At 29.3% G+C, this 22,699-nt stretch overlaps 3 protein-coding genes across 5 annotated transcripts; 2 read left to right on the top strand and 1 right to left on the bottom strand.

The window, feature by feature from the left end:
* The first annotated feature begins 797 nt into the window (after positions 1 to 797).
* On the top strand, positions 798 to 9,174 carry LOC126841400 (WD repeat-containing protein 19). Its single transcript, XM_050577863.1, has 24 exons — positions 798 to 1,033; positions 1,102 to 1,256; positions 1,323 to 1,547; positions 1,801 to 2,011; positions 2,073 to 2,359; positions 2,424 to 2,667; positions 2,740 to 2,985; positions 3,814 to 3,933; positions 4,023 to 4,172; positions 4,243 to 4,390; positions 4,468 to 4,785; positions 4,853 to 4,983; positions 5,047 to 5,198; positions 5,276 to 5,477; positions 5,542 to 5,688; positions 5,743 to 5,909; positions 6,180 to 6,423; positions 6,502 to 6,654; positions 6,865 to 6,961; positions 7,177 to 7,383; positions 7,474 to 7,583; positions 7,683 to 7,862; positions 7,992 to 8,068; positions 8,852 to 9,174. Exons 1-24 carry the CDS (start codon positions 1,028 to 1,030, stop codon positions 8,961 to 8,963), a joined length of 4,089 nt encoding a protein of 1,362 aa, XP_050433820.1. The 5' UTR covers positions 798 to 1,027; the 3' UTR covers positions 8,964 to 9,174.
* Positions 9,175 to 10,697: 1,523 nt separating this feature from the next.
* LOC126841348 (uncharacterized) lies at positions 10,698 to 12,858 on the bottom strand. Its single transcript, XM_050577764.1, has 2 exons — positions 12,039 to 12,858; positions 10,698 to 11,792 (listed from the first exon to the last, which is right to left on the bottom strand). The coding sequence occupies exons 1-2, from the start codon at positions 12,549 to 12,551 to the stop codon at positions 11,037 to 11,039; spliced, it is 1,269 nt and encodes a 422-aa protein (XP_050433721.1). The 5' UTR covers positions 12,552 to 12,858; the 3' UTR covers positions 10,698 to 11,036.
* Positions 12,859 to 14,766: 1,908 nt separating this feature from the next.
* Positions 14,767 to 21,338, top strand: LOC126841419 (uncharacterized). Of its 3 annotated transcripts, none has more exons than XM_050577892.1 (8): positions 14,767 to 14,943; positions 16,896 to 17,059; positions 17,779 to 17,942; positions 18,314 to 18,403; positions 18,580 to 18,708; positions 18,769 to 18,835; positions 19,177 to 19,254; positions 19,365 to 21,338. In XM_050577892.1, the coding sequence occupies exons 2-8, from the start codon at positions 16,954 to 16,956 to the stop codon at positions 19,484 to 19,486; spliced, it is 756 nt and encodes a 251-aa protein (XP_050433849.1). In that variant the 5' UTR covers positions 14,767 to 14,943; positions 16,896 to 16,953; the 3' UTR covers positions 19,487 to 21,338. The 3 variants fall into 3 exon arrangements, with proteins under 3 accessions (XP_050433849.1, XP_050433850.1, XP_050433851.1); XM_050577893.1 differs by having other exon boundaries at positions 14,767 to 14,947; XM_050577894.1 differs by lacking the exon at positions 14,767 to 14,943 and adding an exon at positions 16,707 to 16,790.
* The last annotated feature ends 1,361 nt before the right edge of the window (positions 21,339 to 22,699 follow it).

Genomic DNA, 22,699 nt, shown 5'->3' with positions numbered 1-22,699 from the left:
AATATACATGTTGTGCCCTGGCCTAGTATACCTTGCAGTAGTTGGTACAGGTGTGGCAGTAATAATATACATTAACAACAATCAACAAACATCAATAAAGTTAATAATATTTTACGAAAATAGAAAATTTAGAATATTATGCAGAACAACTAGAATAGTTTAGTCAGAGCTTCTGATGTAAATGTGTGTTATTAAATAATTATTATCAATTGAACATTATAAATTAGAACTTAGAAGTGTTATTAATTTTGTCACAAACTACATAAATTTTCCACAAATTATTATGTTTCTAGCCTCCTCTCAATCTAGTTTTTTTGATAGCAACTTTTAAAACTTAAATGTTAACGTATATATTTTTTTAAATGTTTGATTGGTCAAAAACTGGTTATCGACCAGTCAAAAATGTTAGTAATTTAATTTCGCAAGATGGCATTGAAGATATGAGTAAGATGGATGATTGCCTTCTTAGGCAGCTCTTTAAGGATGCGTGGGCTGATCAGATCTTGATAACGGAATTGGACGCAACAAGTACAATAACAATAACTTGTTGTAAAGGTTATAATTTTAATTAAGGGTTTCGTTCAAAATATTAGGGTTGCCTAAATAATATAAGGCGTAGTCCAAGTATAGATACCGGTTGGGGTCATGCGAACTACTGAAAAATTTAATTTTCCATAGGAGTTACTAACTAATGGGTGGGGTATAGTTGCCTAGTGACCGGTGTTCATAACTTCTGATAACATAAAGACTGATAAAGACAATACCTTATACCATTGCAAAATAAAAAAACATTTCAAAATATTAACGAATGTCGAATAGGTACATATTATTATTAACGTTAAACTTCTAATTTAAAATTTAAATATACTCCTTCATTCACCCCACACAAATTATTTAAAGGGTAAAATAACTATTAAAATTTTATATCTAACAAAACATGACGTACATTTTAAATTATTTAAAACTAACAATCGGTTATCAACTATCAGCAAAATAATGAACTAAATGGAAACCAACGGGGAAGAAAATGAACGTGAGTACAATTTTATTTCTATTTGAAAATAATCAATCATATTATCATACCTATATAATCATTTGTAGAAATTGTTGAAACTCGATTGTCCCCGGGGCACCGGTCAATTACGTGTAGCATGGCAAAAAGGCAGCGGTACATATCTAGCAATAGCTGGCGCCGATCAATTTGTCGGTATTTACAATCGTTATGGCAAATTGATTGAGAAAATCAAAATCACCGGGTAAAATTTAAATTTGTTATTGGTAAATAAGTAATTTTTTTTCTTATTATTTCTCTTGTTTTATAGATATTGCATTGACTTGGCCTGGGACCGAGATGGTGACTTATTAGGCATCATATGTGACGGTTTGACCTCGATCATTTTATGGGAGGCCAATTCCTCTAAAACCGAACAAATAAATCCTGTTTTCAATGATAGTTTAACATGTATACTATGGTCAAAAGTTAGTCAAACAGTCGCAGTGACATCGTCCAAAGGAAATTTAATTATATACGATTATACAACTACAAAGTAGGACACTTGTCATATTTTACTAGATACTTTTTAGATTGAATCTATAGTTTTTGTTTTACTAGTTTTAAATATCCAATATTTAAGAGAGTAATAGGGTGGTAATAGTAACTACCAATTAAAAAAAATTGTACTAAAAAAAGGTGTGTCTGGGCAGGCAATGTGTCAGATTTATACCCAAGCACAAAAAATTGAAATGTTCGAAAAATAAAATTATAAAAAATAATGATTTGATGTTAAATATTTTTTTAAGACGAATACCTGTACTTGGCAAGCACTCCAAAAGCATAACATGTGGACAATGGAATCGGAACAATATATTAGCTCTAGGCTCTAAAGATCAGACTGTATCTATAAACAATATTGAAGGAGATACATTAAAAATCATAACGCTCAGAGGCGAACCATCTAATATTAGATTTTCTACAATGAAATCTGATCGAAAAAAACAATCGGAAGAAACTGTAAGTGACGTTTGTTTGTTAATAATGTTTAAATTGTTATTTATTTGATTGGTTGATTTAGGTGAGTGTTTTGGTTAGTAATAAAACATTATATCTCATCGATCTTCAAGATACTGACAACCCGTTCGAGTTAGCATTTAATATAAAATACGGATCAATCATAACTTACCATTGGTACGGGGATGGCTACATTTTAATCGGTTTCAGCGAAGGTTATTTAATTTCAATATCAACACATCCAAAAGAAGTAGGCAAAGAACTTTTCCAAGTACGAAATCATAAAGACATGTTGTCTGATGTGGGTCTATCTAAAATTGCTGGAAAAGTTGCCACCTGTGGCGAGTATACGTATGTATCAATGGTGCAAAATAGACTGCATTCTCAATAATAATAATTAATTTCCAATTTTTAGCATCAAAGTACATGAAATTGGCAAATTGCAAGAAACAACTGCTGTTTTAAGTGTAGAAGAGACTAGTGTACTGGACCATGTCACATGGAGTGAAGATGGACGACTGTTGGCTGCAACAACGTCCGATGGTTGTGTTCATCTCTACTTGGGTGCTTTACCTATGTTGTCGGCGTCATTTAATAATTGCGTGGCATTTTTAACGTCGTTAAATAAAATTACCATTCACTATTCTTATCCGGACAAAGTAAGATTTTCGTGTACTACAAACTATGAAAAAAAAACCAAGTAAATGATCGTCACCTTTCTAATATTATAGAACCAACCGACAGATATAATTTCCGTAATGGCTGAAATGGAACCTACTATCTTGGGCATTGGACCATTTAATTTAGCAGTTGGTATGAACAATACTGTTTGGTATTACCAAATAAATACAAATGAACCTAACAAGTTGTCGACTACATTAATCGGTGATCAAGAATATTTGAAAAGCGTTAAAAGTATATGCTTGAATGCGGAATTTGTATCTGTTCTTTTCGAAGGAAGGCTTCAACTTCACACGGTAATTGGATATTTACTAGTTATAGCATTAAAGCTATACATTTTTAATTTAGAATTACAATTTTTTTTATGGTTTATATTTTATTATGTATGCCAAATACGTAAGACGCATATTGTTTAGCACTCAATGGCACTGGTTCAACACTCTGTATAGTCCGTGACACGAAAAATTGCGGGTGGCCGCCGTCTTATTCCGGGGCTTACCCAGTCTGTAAACAGTGGTTCTCATTTTACAGCGACCATCTGCCGCAGCGCGTGCAGCTGTACAGTGAATAATACTTATAGTGCGCTATTGTACAACTTCAAATTTTTTCATCCCCCCGTTTTACTTTGTGACCATGCTTTCTTTGAAAAATTATTTTGAAAATATTTGAAAAAGCGTGGCAATTGATTTGGTAGCAACTATTGGGAAAAATCCGGTTAGCGTGTGGTGGTCATCCGCCACTTTTCGTGTTGCGGTGTATAGCGAATGGTTCCATTTTCTGTGTTATAAACCATCTAGTTTAAAGGAGCCGACAAATCCCTCCTGATTTATATAGGTATTCCGTATTACACAAGGCTTTTAACTGACATATTTATAATTTAGGTTATTTAAAATGACTGTTGGATGTTCTTTAGCAACAAATCATTCATTCATTGAACTATTTAATAAATTTAAAAAATTGCAATAAAAACCAAGAAACATTAAAACCTTTTGGTATTTTAAAGTGTTTTCGGTTCAAAGTGTTGGTATTATTTATGAATTAAAAATCTATTAACAAATATTCTGAAATACATTTATTATAAACTGGTTGGATTATTTGTTTGAATTTAGTAACTTTATTTTCAGATTGATTCTGTGGTATCTAAAGAAGTCAACGATAACGTATCCAAAATATTTCCAATGGAAAAGAGTAAAATCATTAATAATCATTATTTAACTAGTGATTTTCTTATCTATAGCACCGATGTAAGTCATTGACATTTTGTGTAATATTATAATTAATAGTTGTTATACTTTAAAAGAACATTATAATATTAAAAATAAAATCATTTTAGACAGGTATCATCTACTATTTTTATCTGGAAGATTGGACTGAATGTTTTACTTACAAACACGAGTGCGGCATTGTGAAATTATTTCCAAACCCAGATGGGATAAAGTGTCTGATTATTGATGCCAAAAACGAAGCATACTTATATAACCCTGTGAGTTTTATATATATTATTGTTATTATTATTACTAATATGAATCTATAACTGACACAAACTTATTTAGGTATTTGAAGAGATGTTACCTATAAAAGACTTTCCAACATCAATTACTTCTGTTTTCTGGGAATGTTGGCCATCGGAAAATTATGTATTTGTTGGCTGTGGCGACAAATGTGCTTTTACTTTTATATATTTAAGGGAATCTATTAATGGTACTACCAAAATAATTATGTTTTTTCCGTGATAATTAATTATTGATTTTTTTTTTTTTTTTTGTGCACACTACTAGGTAGTGTAGTACGTTATATTGGTTCCACTAAATTGCCTGACAGACAGATACCGCTCTTCTTATACCATGGTGAACTTACCTTAGAAACTTCCACTGGTAAATTAAACACCATTACGCTGTCTACACACACAGCGTTGTTATTGCGACCGGCAGCTGCTACGCTTAGTCATCCGACCGAACGACTGGAACAGGATTTAGACAAACAATTAGCGTTGATGCGTTATAAAGATGCATGGAAGACTTGTCAACTATTAAACAAAAAGGAATATTGGGAGAAACTGGGAATGAGCTGTTTAGAAAATTTTGATCTAGAAACTGGTATGACTTAGGCTTGAACTTTGTGTGCTTGCTTATTGTCCTAGTATATTAATGTTAACGTTTACAGCTATTCGAGTGTACACTGTTTGTGGTGATGTTTCCATGGTCTGGTCCTTGGAACTCATAAAAGATATAGAAGACAAACATCTGTTTGCCGGTCATGTGGCAATGTACTTGAAAGAATTTGACAAAGCTCAAGTAAATAAATATAAAAATGATTACGTTGACATTGTTAATTTTAGCTTTTAATTTATAATCTAGAAATTATTTTTGGATTCATCAAATCCAATACAAGCATTAAAAATGCGTCAAGATTTATTGCAATGGGACTTGGCTTTGGACTTGGCGAAAATATTGGCACCCGAAAGATTGCCTTTTATATCTTGTAAATATGGTCAACAGCTCGAGTTAATGTGAGTACACGTTACTTGTGAAACGATATTGCTTCACAGTGTAACTACTCCCGTTTTTATTTACTTGCATTTTACAGAGGTAAAGCTTCTGAAGCAATGCAGCAATATGAAGAAGGCCTCAATGCTGGAAAGGACAGTAACCAATTAATACTTTGCCGTGAAGGCATGGCTAGATGTTTAATTAAGTGTGGAAACGCGAACAAGGGTATTAGTTTAGCTTTGCAAGTCGAATCTAAGAAATTACTTAACGAATGCGCTGAAATATTGGAAAATGTTAAGGTTTAAAAAATAAATAATTTACTTAGCGTTTTTAAAAAGTATATTTAGCTTATTATACTTTCAGAGACTAAGCGATGCGGCTGAACTATACGAACGTATTGAAAACTGGGATCGAGCCGCTTCTTGTTATATTCGATTAAAGAATTGGGCAAAAGTCGGTGAATACGCTAACCGAATTACTTCTAACAAAATTCACGCTCAATATGCTAAAGTAAAGTTTATTGTGATATTAATTTCAAAATAATCTAATATTTACTCGAAACAGGCGATGGAAGCAATGGGAAATTACAAACAAGCGTATTTTGGATACACTGCGGCTCAAGATTACAACAATGCTATTCGTATAGATTTGGATAAACTAGATGATCCTCAAGATGCCATTAGAGTCGTTCATGAACATCACAGTACTGAAGGGTCTAAAATGATTGCCAGGTAATTTTTACAGAGTTGGCAATTATTTTGTTTTTATTTAAACCGCCCGACCATGCCATGTTTATTTGCGTATGTGTAAACCCTATAAAATGGATTATATTTTTGGTTAACTACCAAATATTTGCTAGGCTTTAATAAAAAAAAAACCAATAGGTTTATTTGGGTTTGGGTTTTTTTACCATCTCTGAATTTTCATTTTCAATTAATTTTAGCTTGGATGCAAAGCTAAAAGTATTAATTGTTTGTTTAAAATAATTTTTTTGTTTTTAGATATTTTCAAAAAAACAATGAAGTCTTGTTAGCTATTCGCTTTTTGACAATGTCCCATTGTTTTACTGACGCATTTAGATTGGCTTGCGACCATGGTCACTTGGAATTATACGGAGATGTATTGATTGACGAAGATGAACAAGTATCAATTCCTGAATTTATCAGCCTTGCCAAATACTATGAAACCCAAAACGAACCAGCATTAGCTGGCAAATACTATTACCATGCTAAAAATTATCAAAAAGTTTGTAAAATTATAGTTTTTTTGTAATTTAATGAGTTCAATATATTGCTTATTATTTATTTAATTTATATACTTTAGGCGCTTAATTATTTGCTTGAAGCGAGTAAAAAGAATTCTGAAAATGACGATATATTATTATTGGCCATAGAAGTTGTTGCTGCCGCTAAGGATAATATGATGGATGAGCAACTAATACAATTATTGTTAGGTGATATCGATGGATACCCAAAAGTATGTGACTTATTTATGTATTATAAGTTTTGTTATTATTAAGCTTTGCAAAATCTAAAATATATTGGGTTGTGAGAATTATTGCTTGATCGGATTCGGGTTGAGGTCGATAACCCTCAAAGTAACCAACAAATCCTGAAAATATTTGTTTTGCCTTAAGGCAAAATTAATTTTCAAAAAAACTATTATTATTTGTTATTAATTTTTTAGAATCCAAAGTTTTTATTTAAACTGCATATGGCCAGAAGACGATACCACGATGCTGCCAAAGTTGCCATAATATTAGCTAACAACGAACAAGTTAAAGGTTACTTTAATAATTTACAATTATAACAGTTTTTTTCTTTTTAAAAAGAGCTTTAAAGTTAAGAAATTGGTTACATAATAGTAGTGGTGTAGTCACAGAATATACTATTACAACTGCACCTCATCAGACCAAACCTACAATTATTTAATTTATTATTAATTTATTTATACAGTAGAATGTATTTTTGTTAAATAATATATTATATATTTGAACAGGTAACTATAGACAAGCGCACGACGTGCTGTATAGTACTGTTTGTGAATTGCGTAATAATCAACTGAAAGTAAGCAATGAGATGATGGCCAATTTAGCTCTACTTCATTCTTACATTCTAGTTAGAATTCATGTAAGACTAGATAATCATGACAAAGCCGCAACACTACTGATTAGAGTATCCGAAAATATAGATAAATTTCCATCACGTAAGACTTTAAAATATTTAACTTGTTACTATTATTGTTGTCGACACAATAAACAGTTTAATAAATAAATTTCAAACAAAATGATTATAGACGCTGTTCAAATACTAACGTCGACCGTCATTGAATGTTATCGATCAAACATGAAAGAAGACGCTTTTAAATTTGCGACCATTTTAATGAAATCAAATTATAGAAATCAGGTTATTTACAGTATATATATAGAGTTCTTCAAAAAAATAATTTTAAAAATGTACCATTTTGTAGACATTAACAAGTAACAATATATGTTGTTGTTTTAGATTGACGAGAAGTATAAAAAAAAAATTGAAAGCGTTATTAGAAAATCCCCTAGAGGAGCTCTCCAATCAGATATGGATACAATTAGTGTACAACCATGTCCATACTGTGGAATCGACTTAGCCATGACAAGTTTAATGTGTACCAATTGTAAAAGTACAATACCTTTTTGTATAGCATCGGTAAGCAAAAAACAAATAATAACGTGTAATTTAAAAGTTTCTGAACAGTGAATTTAAAAAATAAACAGATACTAATAACTTGAGTTAGGGTAGAATGTTTTTTAAATCTTTTTATAATTTTTCTTTTAGGGGTGGCATATTACTAAAGAAAACTTGACAATTTGTCCAAACTGTCAATTCCCTGCTATATACAGTGAATTTGTCAGGTAAGTAATTGGAAATGTTAAAATAAAAGAATTTAAGTCTATACTCAATATATTTTCTCAACAAACAATTTAGCACGATTTATGTTATCGCAAATCCACCTATTAGGTTTTTCCAAAGTAATTAAGAATAAAGTTGTGAGAGATATTCATATTTTACTGTCTTACTAAAAAAACAATTAATTTTATTTCTATAATAAAATATGTTTATCTCAATTGAACAATCATTTTACACTAAAAATAAAAAATAATTAAAAAAATTTCTGTTGAATAAAAATGATTGTCCAATTCAGAAAAATATCATTCATTTTAGAAAAAGAAAACTTTTTTTTATTAAGAGAATCAAATGTGCGTTTTAATTTTAAATCCACAATTTTGACTTATCTGCATCTGACCAAAGCTGAAGAAATATTACATTTAGTATACATACCCTGTCCAAAAAGTTTGCGAAATGATGCCATCATTTTTTTATTTTCGATAAATCAGCTAAATAAATTGCATCTCCTTCAAAATACTCTCCTCTTGTTGTATTGCACTTGTTCCAACATCATCGACACAGCATGTGAAGAGCATAGCTTCTTAGAAGACTTCTTGTGATGTCTTGAGCAATGAAATCAGAGCTGGGACAACTGCATTGCAACAAATTAATGGTATTTTGAAGAAAATGAAATGAAATTAGCATGATTTATCTAAAATAAAAAAAATTATGGCATAGTTGCGTACTTTTTGGACAGATTTTAAATTTTATGTAAAAGTAAATACCATTTATCCATGTTATTATTCTAGGTTACTGGAATCTGGTGAAAACTGTCCAATGTGTTCCAATCCAGTTAAAGTGAATTACCTACAAACGATAGAAGATCCCAGATCACTTTTATTTGCCGATGATAACGAATAGACTAAATTATTTTTAATTTTTACTGCACAACAAATCTTTTCTGTAAGAATGTGTTATTTATTTTTATACATAATATGCCATTACTACATAAGATCTCTTGCACTTATTCTTTACTCAATTTTTGGAAATCCTATCAATTTTTAATTTTGTTTAATTTACAATTAAGATGTATTTAAGCAATTTAAATGTTAGCATTCATGTAATTTTAGTTATGGATAAAAAATAATATAGTTGGCACTTCGTGAAGCAATTGTAACTTAATAAATTAACTGCATGAATTTTTATATATTTATAGTTTTATAAAACTTAAGTCACCTTAACTTTAGTCATTTCAGAGGAAAAGTATGACTTCAAAAATTAAATTTTTTGACAGTATTAGGCATTGAACTTATTCAACTATCCAAGTTTAAAATCGATTTTAATATAAAACAAATTAAATCTTAATAATAAAAATATTTTTTTAATTATTATTGTATACGTATATAATAAGTTCATTATAAAACAAAATGACAAACAATTTTAATTCCAAAAATAGAAATTTTTAAGATTTGAAAAGTTTTACAACATATAAAAATGAATTACCATTCAAATTTAATAACAACAAAAAAAAATCTATATTTAAATTTTTCACACCAACAAAAAATATAAACTTATGAACAAAACATGGTAAAAAGCGTATTTTGTGTTACCTTCAATTTAAACTGTGGAAATTAATTTTGATATTTAAAATTATTATTGCACATATAAATTATACAAAAATAATTATTTATTACCTCAACATATTGTTTTTTTTAATTTACATTTAAAAACGACAAAAACAATTTTTTTAACAACACTAGATGTAATAAAGTTTTTAATAAATATTACATAAATGAAAAAAATAAAATATTTTTAGAAAACAAATCTATAGTAGATACTTGATATGTTTACTCAACATATTGATAGTTATACATTTAGAAAAATGTAAAAAAAAAAATTACCCATTAGTAACATTTTTAACAATGTTACTCAAAATTAATTATTTTCCTTTTGGTTTAAAATATTTTTTATTTTTGCATAATTAAAACACTAATACACTTATATAAAATAAAAAGGGTAAATGCTTAAGACTCATAACTCTCATAAAGTTATTAGTTTTCAATTTATAAAACAAATAACTAAAAAAAAATTAGTTTTTTAAATGATAAAAATTTTAAAAACAAATTTGCCTACTTGAACACTCACATTTTATCAATTGAGGAACTGTAAGTCAATATAGTATGATTTTAGTAACTTATAAAGTCTATGAATAAATTTGTTATTGATTAATTTATTAATATAGAATGCATTACCTACATGAAACTAATAGAAGCACATATTACAATTTTTCTTGGTACTTCTTTTTATACATAAAAAATAATTCGTTTATAGGTTTTCATTTTTTTTTAAACATCCAAAATGAATATCTAAAACTATGGAAGACCTTCAAATGTGTAAAACAAGGCCATCAATTTAAACTTTATTATTAACGTTACGCACCTTGAAAATATTTTTAATTTTTGGAATTAAATATTTTTTAGTAAATTAATGAACTAACATTACTGCAAAAGTTTTTATTTTAGATAAATTAAAAAAAATATAATTATTTTATTAAACTAATGTAATTATTATTTTAAATTTGAATTGGTTTAATCAAGTTAAAAAATAATAGTAATAAACAAGTATAATATAAAATATATTATTATTTACAAAGACTTTGGCAAAATGTGTTTTTATAAAACGCGCAGCATAACTTTAATTATATTTTATTGCAACACGCTAACATGTTTATAAATGGACTAGTATAATATTTCATTATGTCTAGTAAAATATGAACCAAACTAGTAACAAGAAATATGTCTGTTTAATATGCATTATAGACGTTTTTTTTCTGTCCATACAAGCTAATACAGTGGTGTAGGTTTTAGTGAATATACTGTGTGTACCCACTTTTCTGAGTACATGATTCTCGTTACAACTACATGCAAAGTGGCAGTTGGGTTATACACAGCATACGCCTTTGCTTCGACTACACCACTGTTATACAATAATAATTTATGAATGCTTGGCTCTCAAAAGAGTGTAAAAGTATTTTGAAAAACTGTCTCTAACATATTGTGAATCAGTATCACAGTTATTGAAATGCGGAACAACCGTGGTGTTAGGACCCCACACGATTGGCGCCATGTCGGCCTTGATAACTGCTTCCATGTTGCTATCAATATAATGGAAACTTTCACGCTTGAAGAAATTATGTAAGTAACAACATGCCTTGACGATGGTCTGTACTTTTTTTGCTTCTAGGTTGACAGGGGTCTGTAGAACCCCAAACCTCCAAGCCATAATTGCCAGTGTCTTGGCTGCCCGCTGGTTTGCTCTGACTAGTTGACGATTATATAACTTGTTGGCTTCGCCTCCTTTTTCATTCACTGCTCTATAAGGTACCATGAAATTCTCCTGTAACTTAAAAGAGTCATCGCCCACAAACACATAAGGTAACTGATTAGGATCTGTGCGACATGGTAATGTTGCAGAACATATTTTGCGTTCTAGTATTCGATTTGGTGGGTTGGTTTCAGATAAATGTCCACTGGGACATGTATCTGCCAAAAGAAACTCGTAGTTAGCATCTACCATGGCTGATAACAATACACTAGGTCGACGTCGTTCATTCAGGTAATCAGAGTCTGCTTTAGAAACTTTTCGCAGTTCAATGTGACGAGCACAAGCAGCACCGAGACATGATGGAAATCTTGTAGTGCGTTCAAAAGTCATCGACACACGCAACCATTCTTCTTCACTTTGGGGGCACTGTAGGAAAATACCACAAAATATATATTAAGTATGGCTAATTAATTAGTTATTAAGTAAAAAATATTTGGTACCTATTAAAAGATTTCAATTTCCTATTCAAATAATGTATTATTTAATTATTAAAAATTTAAATCCCTAGGAAATTCAACCAAAAAGAAACATTTAAACACAGTGCAGTAACTAAAAACTATAAATTCACTTATGTACCAAATACCTAATATATTGATTTTGAATCATATCTACCTTAATATAATCTGCAAGTGCTTCAATAATACATTCACAAGTTTCTACAATAATTTTGGCCAACATTTGTGGTGATATGTGAGTATCAATTTTAATTTCTTGCAACGTTGAACTGGTGGCCAGGAATCTAAGCGTTGCAGTTAGTCGTCTGGCAGAACTTATCTTTTGTCCATTTTTAGCGTTTGTCATAAACGGGTGCAACTTAAACAACAGCTTGTGGAATGTCTGTCGGTCCACGCGCAATCTCCGGCCACGATCTTCTTTTCCCAGCCAGTCGAGCTCCTTTTCCAGTAACGCATCCCTTGTATGACCATCACGCTGGCCAACATGTAATTTTTGTTCCATCGACTGGATAGACGGCTGTGATGAGTATGATGACGAGCTACATTCAGATAACTCTTGTCTACACTTGATTAATATTAGAACAAGAATTGCAGCTAATACAGTTGGGTCACACCAACCGTTGTTAGTGGCCGTTTCGAGAAGATTCAAAAGCTCGGTAGCAGTTACCATGTCATTATTGGGCTAAAGAGCAGTTGATATACTATCATAAATATGTACCAGCACTCTGTTGAGTTTAAAACATTTTAATTCACTAACAAATATAATAATATGTGTATCATTCAGTAGCACACTATAACAAGAATAAAACAATACTTTAAAATCAACTGTATAAATATTACATAAATGTATATGTATATGTATATATATTTATAAGTACACTATATATAAGCATATACAAAATTATACTTATTGGGAAATTATAAAAATAACAAAAATTATTTGTCGAAAATTGTTATTCCAAGCATATTATTTCATAAAATAAAATAGTAAATACCGAATTACTGATAAAGTTTATTCGGTTATCAAGCATGATTCAACATATTCACAGTGTAGGTCTTTATAACATAAAAAAAAGTATTGTTTTATTATAATTTATAGCATGAAGAGTGAGGACCCTTAGTTAGGGAGTAATCAGTCAAGAATTTCGAAATAGAAAATATCGTACACTTAATATTATATAGTAGGTATTATACGGTTATATTACATTATTAATTATTATACGACAAAGTGATTAGGTTAGATGAAATATGAAAGTTGGGAAGGTGTGTTTGTCAAATGAATTAGAGAAAAACCGAAGGGTTGAATTTTTTTTACCTTGATTGTTAAAAAGTACCTTCGATAGACGATTTTTAATCTATATGATAAGACAGACTTAAATGAAACCTGTTTAGTCGCTAAAAACTATCTTGAATCTAAACCTCCCACCCTCCCAAAAAACATTTTGTAAGACCAATCTAATCTTCTCATGTAATATCATTTTGATATTTAATATCATTTTAATACCTTTTTAGTTCTTACAACCCTGAAGCTGTTAAGTTTTGAAAACTGCTTAAAATATTGTAACGGTTACATTTTACTTTAGATTAACCAATTTAACTTTAGAATAATTATGTACCAATACATCATTATGAGTTAGATTCAGTCTAGTGTTTTTAAATGCTTCTGAAAATATTGAAAAAGTTAATCATAGACATTTTTGGCACTATTACATTATACTAAACTGTATTTTCAAGGAACTCAAGTTTTCAGAGAAGTGGAGCTGGAATGGTCTGAGTGAATACTAAGTGTCGTCGTTTATCCCAAAAAAATCCTGTTTAAAAATTTCAATTTCATTATTTTATACCTAAATTCAGATAAGAAAACTCCGGACTCCCTGTTTCATTAAAAATACTGCATTATGAGCATGGTATTATATTATTATGTGATTAAAACCATAAAAAACCTTCCATGTTTATGTTATTATCAGATTTAAAAAAACTCTTCTATGTGCCAGTAAAATATAATTTGTACAAATGAGTAGTTTTGTCGAAACTATACTCATATTATTTTCTTACGTTGTTATTGGTATTATGTTTATAAACAAAAAACTACACAGTTTATAATAATTTGCAAAAATTTTAACTCTTACCTAAGTAAATCAATAACTAAGATAACTGATAAGATATATTTTTTGGACGATATTTTATACAAGCAGCCCAATAATTGACCAATTGAATTTTGAAAAAATCATTATTTTATTGATATAATAACTTATTCTAAGAGAAAAGAACAACCAAAAAAGCCGGATTTTTTTGTTTAGCTTCAATGCGAAACTGAGTATTTTTTTTTTATGGTTTACTGCAATACAAACGGTTACGGGTATTTCTTATAGTTATTAAGTGTTATTAGTTATTATGTTATACTTACTTACAATTTATAAATTCTTATGCTAATAATAGTAATAATTTTCAACGATGCGAAAAACAAGAGGGACCTCTAATCAGTAAAGCTTTTTAAGAGAAAATGCCAAAAGATACGCAAAGTATTACTGTTCGCAAACTTCAAAGTGCAATAATTAAGTAATTTTTTTTTTTTTGCTATAAATATGTACCTGGTCTCAAATTGTTCAAAAATCAACCAAGATTCAGAAAATGCTACTAACTTAATTTTAAAAAATGTCGCTTTTCAATTTTCGCATCACAACGGGTATTATTATTATTATTATTATTGGTTTTATGAAAAATAATAATTTGTGTATGTGTAATTATTGCATATATGGACACACTGCAGACGTTATAATATACTACCTTTAGGAAAATCAAGAAAACCCACCCACACATTTAACCGTACTTAAAGGGCTGAAGTGGAAAATCGATTTTCATGGTGGCGCCAGCTGATAATTCCATATTATGGTTATCACCGTGTAGTATTATACTATTGCAAAAACTAGAACAATTATTAAAAATCGTACAACGTATATTATATTATTCAAATATACCTACTTTCATTAGTAGTGTTTATAGTAACACATTAATTGTTTTTTACAAGGCAAAGGCGGTGTATCATTTTTCAATAATCCAAGGTAAGTAAGTATACCAATATAAGTAGTACCACTACCAATGATTCCTATGTAGTACAAAGTGCAACAAACTGTTTATTGTTCATATCGTAAATCGTAATTATTATAAGTAATACATGTATAAATATATCAGTCCTGTATGATTTATTGTACAATTGTATAGACACTTAAAAACTACAAATAGATTTATGTAAAATAAGTTTAACTGCAATAAGGTATTATAGTATTACAAATGTAGATGGACCTATATTATATTGATCACGTATTACTTTTTATACTGATTATAAGTGACTAACTAAAGCTAGTTATACTATCAAACATAGGCAAGTACCATTCCAGCCAATTAGTCAATTATGAAAATATGATAAAAATGAAATAAATATTAATTTATTTCATCACTATTATTTGCTTATATTTATAAAAAGTATATACAAATGTATTGATTAATATGATTATTACTGTTTAAAAATGTATACGCGCAAGGAAATGGAGATACGAATGGAACGAGGGGTCAAGGGATTAATATATTATTTTCTTTTAATATTAGAACATAGGGGTTCTAACCCCGGAATCCGGATACGTATATTAACATAAAAGTGTTAAAACAAAATCATACACCTGATACATATCACCTATGTTGCTCATTCAATAAAATTAAAAAAAAAACAATTCATTGACCTTTTGTCTTTTTAGCACAGTAGGTTTACCTATATACAGAGTGAACAATATAATGTAGGTCACTAAATTGAATTTAAAATTATATATTTATTATTTTCTGTTTTTTTTACAAAAATGTTATTTAAAACTACATTTTTTTGTTAATTATTCGGATTAAAATGTAGAAATTGAGTTTTCCAACATCAAATAGTGCCACTTGATAATGAATAATTATTACTTGAAAAATTATTAGAAAATCCATCTAAATCTAATGTAATATAAAAAAAAAAATTAGTCATTCCGGACAGTATTGCCATTTTTAAAATGGTTATTTTCATTGTAATAAATCAACAAGTTTGTTTTTCGTTTATTTCCTTAACGAATTCGACTACAAAATTATAGCTTTAATAATACAATAATTACTCTAAAATGCTACTCTATATATTTTTAATATAAATAGTACACGTTAAGTATTGGCTCGTTTTTTTTTTAACGTTTATAGAGTTTACTTAGATAGTTTTATCGATTTCTCTTAGCGTTTTTATTATAAATACACCGACGTAAAGCTCGTTAAAAAATAAACTTCATTTGCGTCGATTACGGAAGTTTACACAAAAAACGCAGATCACTTGACGTGTGAATGTGATGATAGAGACTAAAACCAGAGGTATCTCTGCCAACGTTGAAATTTTATTATAAACATAACGAATATATTCGAGTGGTGTGTGTATGTGTTGGATTCACTTAACAGACACACGTTATGCTAAGAAGAGCGATTTTTAAGGACACTTAAGTGTATAGGTATATGTGTATAGGTAGGTATATAGGAAAATACACAAATAATATATTATGTAATTTACGTGCTAAATGTTTTATTAGTTTTTACATTTAAATAATGCCGACCGATTCGAACGTGTGTTTTTCTCGACATCAACTGTACGCGTTTAAAACGGTACTTAACCAATCCACCTACAAAGATACCTATGTTTTACCTATGCTTGTATGTTAATTGTTATCTTATCAAACGCATTAGTTTAATATTAATTTTACAAGTGTGTGTGTCACCAGGCGTGTTATCATTAAAATTTGCAAACCTTTCAAAGCAGCGTCCACACTGCCGGGCAAAACATTTAGCGCGAGTTAAACTTAAAAACCCAAGTAATACTGACAAACGTTTGCGAACGTTTTGCGCGGTAATGTAGACCCGGCTTAATATAAAATAATATGTATAACAAAAAAAAATATGTATGTATAAATTTATACTTATGTAATTTATTTATAATATATACTGTGGTCAGATAACGCCAGCCGTCGCCGCTCTTGTATTCGCGTATGTAATGCGGCTGCTCGTCGGCAATGCCTCATGTATCGACGGCCAGGGAGAACAGTCACAGCGATAGTCGTCTTAAGTTGTTCAACGGTCTATTCCGATGGAAGAAAACGGAAAAAGAAAAACAAAAAGGTACCCAACGGTCAACACAGACTTGTACAATATACTCAGAATTTTGTTTAGTATGCATAGAACTATTAGACTGTGTGGTAACTGGTACCGAACTATCATATTTTGTTACCGACTACATATTTGAACCGCTAGGGTTTGTTGTACAAAGATTTGACAAATGAAACATATTTTGTTCTAGTGAATATTTTTAAGATTTTTGTTTAAAATTAATTTATACTCAATTGCGCTTTAAACATCACCAAATGTAAAACAGTTAGTGCAATTAAAAACATGGTGTTTGTAGCGCAAATGAGTATAAATTAATTTTAAACAAAAATCTTAAAAATATTCACTAGAGCAAAAGTTATTTCATTTGTCAAATCTTTGTGGGACACGCTGTATGTTTAACATATTACTGTATCTTCGGTGCTTAGTCGAATGGTGTTAAGTGAAAAACATCGACTTTCAAGAAGAATATCTAAATAAATAAATCATCAATTCTTGTAAATACATATATTTTTTTCAAGTAAGTCAACTTATCGTTTTCAGTTTTTATGGTAGAAGTATTTAATAAAAAAAAATACTTATATGATTTTCGTGTACTTACTCATTTTGATTTGCTAAACAAATTACTTGATTTTTTGGAAAAAATTCGACTCGACTAATTTTGACCAAACACCGAAAATACATATACAATATACACCTACCTATATACGAGCAACGTGCTTATACTATTGCAGCCAGGCAACTGAGCAAAAGTGAAGTGTGCATTGCCACGAAAATGTCGGTAAAAACGAGAAACTCGTGCCCGGCGTCTCCAGCTCTGTCCATACCCAGGTCCAAAGACGTTTTCCAGGACATGGAGGCGTTGCGGATTTCCAGGCACGACAATCCCTACTTACAGGTGAATAACACACGATAATTTATTTTTTATTTGTTACCATGGAAATAAGACCTTTAGCTGTAAGCTGGACATATTTACGGTGCGCTGTTTTTAAAAGTAATTCCAGTTTGATTAGATTGACTCTAGTTTTAGAGGTGAAACTTATTGTATACATACAATTACGGCTAACACATTCAGTAATTAACATTTTCAAATAATTTTTTAAAAAATAGTGTAATTTTATATAATTTATCTATAGTTGTCTTCACGTATAGTTCTCTGATAATCGGACTTCTTGTTTCAAAAATATAAATAAATACTCAGAAGTCAACATTTTCTAATTCAACAATGAATACGCACATAACCGTTAAACCACAATTTTTTTTTTTCAGAAAAAAATTTTAGCTAGTAGAGAAAGCTTGTTGGACGATAATAGTATTGATCATGTATCAGTAGCCGATGACATCGACATTATGGCTCAGGTAACAATTTTTTTTTTTTTTAAATATCGCGAGTGGAATTGATTATGACCTTGTGTATATTTTTATGACACATAAGTTAGATCAAAATAAAAAAAAAAATTCATGCAATATCTTTACAGATATAAATGCACTCGCATATTAAACGATATTTTAATTTATCATTTGTTATTTTCAAGGAATATTTGGCCGATATGGCTCCAGGTGCTCTGGTTGAACTTCATCAGCATATGGTGAGGAGCCCTCCTCCGACCACGTGGCCACGTATACCTGCTATACTAAAAAACAATGAAAAAGATCAAGTTCAAGTAGTAAACATTAAAATAAACATGTGTACTTTCCTACTAAACATTGTTGCTATTTTTCAGGATCCTTTTGCAGATAGGTGTTTAAGTCCTCACGGTGTTCGGTCACTCTACCATAGTCCCTGTTCAAGTAAGTCAATATTTTGTATTATTGTTATTTATCTTGCACCATCTCACATGTACATTATACCGTAATAACTAATAATTTTAATCAAAGTTTAACTTAAAACTTGCCTACAAAATACGAGTATAGATATTTGTTTTTTAGTTTAATAAAAAAATGTAATGTTGACATCGTCTACTATACTAGCTAATAGACGTTTTTATTTGGAAAGCATGCTAATGCTCTTAAAAAAAAATGTAAAAATCTCCCCTCTAAAAAATAGTGGCCTCTCTAAATGTTGGATTGGTCATAATTCAACAAAAATTATTTATACAGAAATGTTAGACCTAACGGATTTTTTTTTCCAGGCGGTTCTTCGAGTTGTGTTGTCTCGCCACGTTACAACCACCAAACTCGGTGCAGCCGATCGGCAAGTGAATCTCGAGGTAAACTTTAAAGTTCAACGGTTAATACTTAAGTCAATTATCTTTGAAATACCATTTGTATAATATAATGTTGTGTGACCGATACAATGAACGTTGGGTCTGATGTGTAGACCGAGAAAGGGGCAGCATAAGTTCACTGTTCAACCCGTCGTCGTTGCTGTCTTTGACCGACATGAGCCGTTTCCATCATCATAGTCGTACTGCCACCGAAGAAAATCAAAAACTCGTTTAAAAAATATAATTTATGTTCTCCATAAGGTGTAAGGTGTATATTATATTAATTATTAATTACCGATTAGGGGTTGTGCTCACAGGCCACTAAGTCTTATACCGTATACGATCCAGTCTATCTGGAAAATTTCTATTTCCTAACCGGCAATTTAGCCTATTATAAGAACCACTGTATTACATTGTGTGTTTTACGTTTTTATTCACTCACAAATTTTATGGATTTCCAAAAAAAATGTTTTTATAAGTATTTCAGACATTTTTAATTAAATATACTTTACCCAATTTTTCCTAAAAAAAATTACGGGCTTTTCGGAAAATATATTTTTTAGCAAATTTTGAACCTTGACTTAAATAATATAAGTATATATATTTTTTTTAATTGCCTAAGAGCATTTTTATTTAAACGATTAAAAATCTTTATAAATATAAATCAAAGAAGTATTAATACATACATACGAGTAAGATATATATATATATATATATACAAAACGTGTGTGGTTCTACTTCCAGTGAAAGTAGTCCCATTAACTAAATAATATAATAATATTATGATGGACGACTAAACGTATTTCAACTAATTGAGGAGCTCCCGTGAAAAATCACCAAGTCCAAAATCCCTTTTTTTTTGTTTTTCTACAGACCTGCAAGTAAAACGCAACGCCTTAGAGCTGGTGTCATCAAGAGGCCTTGCAAGGAACTAATCTAAAAAACGTACGGACATGGCGTTTTATTAAGCCATTGGCGTTGCATTTTACTATAGGTCTATTAAAAAACAAAAACAAATAATTTTAGACTTAAATGCTTTTCCACCGGAGCTCCTCGATTGTTCAGCTAATTTTTATTTTACAGAGTGTATCATTTAAAGTTATAAACAGGAACAAACATTAATCATATCCACTCAAAATTTGTTCAGTAATTGAATAGTAATATTGTTGAAATTATATTTGTCGTTACTTGTTTCTCTAACACGTCAAAGTGTACGAACAATATGCATTTATTGGCTGGTACTGAACACTTAGAGATCACTTAGAGATAGTCTTTTATTATAAAAAATATCGTGCACGTGTTAGGACTGACGTCAGAAATCGCGTAAGTATAATCCACATCTTCCAGGTGTTTTATTCATTATGCTGTAAATAGTTTTCAGTGAATAGCTATTTTAAGTTTTCGACCGTCACTCGATAATCGATATTCAATCTCGGTCTCGCTAATGATTCGCATTTCGCACATGGAAAAAAACATTGGTAAAACAATACCCAGAACCTTTTATTTACGAAAATAACATAAATCGGTTGCCTATTTTATGTTGTAATAATATTTTGTTGAAAATAAAATATTAATTATGTTGTTATTTTTGTTTTAAATTTGCAATTACCTACACAATACAAGACTTAACGCATATAATAAATCGTGCATAGACTTCCAAATGTAACTTTGCGACAAAATCAAATTTCATGACGACACAAATTTTAACTGTTAAATCGTTGAGAAATTGCCAACTAAATTTTTTTTTAACATTGGGAAGTTAAAATGTATAGATAACCTAGAACTAGAACGCATTATATTCGGCTTAGCATTGGTCGATGGAAACAATGCAGATGTTAAAATAACTTTGAAGTGTTTTTATGAAATAGCTATTAAGAAATACAAAATATTATGAAACAACTATTGTAAATTATGTTAGCAAAACACATTTAACAGCTGGTTGTTTAATTTTTGAATTAATTAACGTTATTACTTATTAAAAACGTATATTCTATTTAAAAAAAGGTACTTAGATTATTTTCTATAATAAATGAAACTGATCAAATAAAAATAAACACAATATTTTGTTTAGTAGATAATCGTTTTATGTTTTGTATTGTATTATGTTCAATGTTCAATGTTTAAAACGTTTATTGTTTTTAAATTTGTTATATCAATTTTAAATATTAATTTGTTTTACTGTTTTAAATTACTATTATGTTAACTCGATACCTAAGTTAGAGTTTTATTAATTAAAAATATAAGCTTCGTTTTCCTTAAGACTGCTGACAATGTATTAGATAAACCTATTGCAAATACCATACACCATTATTTAATTATTTACAAATATATTATAACTTATATTATAAAACTAAATGATATCTAAATTCAATTTTTTTTTTATTAATATATATTCTATATATTATTTTTTCTTTTGGCTTTGGCAACTATTAGGCTATTAACTGTTGGTTGATTCTTACTTTAAAAAAAATGTTGTTAATATTACTTTGGAGTTATAAAATGTAAAAACTTTTTAAAAAAAACTAACATAACTACACTGAATTTTTATTAGAAACATATGCAAAATTGTAATGACCGCATCGTCCAAAAGTAATATATTATTAATTATTATATATATTTGTTAATCCTCATTTGTGTAAGTATCTAGACGTTTAGCAAAATTATTGTTGTGATATATAGGTATATATAATATTGTTTTATTATAAAAACTTAATGTAATGCGTGTTAATACCATTCGTAAAACAATGTACGCAATGTATAAAAAAACACCAAATTATAACTTACAAAAAACTTGTATAAATCATTTTAAATATTTAAAAAAAAAAACCATTGAATCTGCTTATTATTTATTATTGATTTGTTAATTTGGTTCTGCTTGTGATTTTACGTTACCGTTGTTTTCAATTTACTGTTTTATAGTATAAATGTGTTTATTGTATAAACTATGTTATTTGTTGTCCATTTTAATTTAAAAATGTATTATACATTTAGGTATGTTTGTTTATTGTGTTATATATTTGATAATCTGTACATTTCTATTTAATAATCGTTTCTTAGTTAAACAAAATGTAATTGTTTTTTTATTTGCTAATACGCCAAATAAAGCCAAAAAATTAGAGAAAAAAAAAGAGTAAAGAATTCGATGGCGATTGGATTTTATTTTGTCGGAAATTTTTCATTTATCTCCTGAACTTAGATGTCTGAAATTTAAACAGTTCATGTGGGTGTGTGAACTGAAATGTTGTAAAGGTTAGATTGAAAATTGTGTTACCAATTACGACCACGTGGATTAACTAGATTTTATTAATTATGACTATTTTTTATGTTATCAGTCAACTTACCTTATACTTTTTGATCTAATAAATTATTATTTTTTGTTATGCTAGCATCATATTTCAAAAAACCAATTCTATATTAATAATTTCTATTATTTTCTTTAATAACCAAT

This window comes from Adelges cooleyi, unplaced genomic scaffold, assembly GCF_023614345.1.
Source record: "Adelges cooleyi isolate 19-005CV unplaced genomic scaffold, UGA_ACOO_1.1 ACOO_flye_CR_arks_rails_tigmint_CR_PRNA_381, whole genome shotgun sequence".
NCBI lineage: Eukaryota > Metazoa > Arthropoda > Insecta > Hemiptera > Adelgidae > Adelges > Adelges cooleyi.
The sequence above is the reverse complement of the archived record's forward strand: the minus strand, read 5'-3'. Positions and strand labels throughout refer to the sequence as shown.

What these genes read in the sequence shown, in the direction of transcription:
- LOC126841348 (XM_050577764.1), bottom strand. Translation starts at nt 12,551, where the DNA reads ATGGTAACTGCTACCGAGCTTTTGAATCTTCTCGAAACGGCCACTAAC. An exon ending in CACTTGCAGATTATATTAAG is followed by an intron (nt 11,793 to 12,038) that starts GTAGATATGATT and finishes ATTTTCCTACAG; the next exon opens with TGCCCCCAAAGTGAAGAAGA.
- LOC126841419 (XM_050577892.1), top strand. Translation starts at nt 16,954, where the DNA reads ATGCCTCATGTATCGACGGCCAGGGAGAACAGTCACAGCGATAGTCGT. An exon ending in ACATCGACATTATGGCTCAG is followed by an intron (nt 18,404 to 18,579) that starts GTAACAATTTTT and finishes GTTATTTTCAAG; the next exon opens with GAATATTTGGCCGATATGGC. An exon ending in ATGAAAAAGATCAAGTTCAA is followed by an intron (nt 18,709 to 18,768) that starts GTAGTAAACATT and finishes GCTATTTTTCAG; the next exon opens with GATCCTTTTGCAGATAGGTG.
- LOC126841400 (XM_050577863.1), top strand. An exon ending in TTTAAGGGAATCTATTAATG is followed by an intron (nt 4,391 to 4,467) that starts GTACTACCAAAA and finishes GCACACTACTAG; the next exon opens with GTAGTGTAGTACGTTATATT. An exon ending in ATGCTAAAAATTATCAAAAA is followed by an intron (nt 6,424 to 6,501) that starts GTTTGTAAAATT and finishes TATATACTTTAG; the next exon opens with GCGCTTAATTATTTGCTTGA.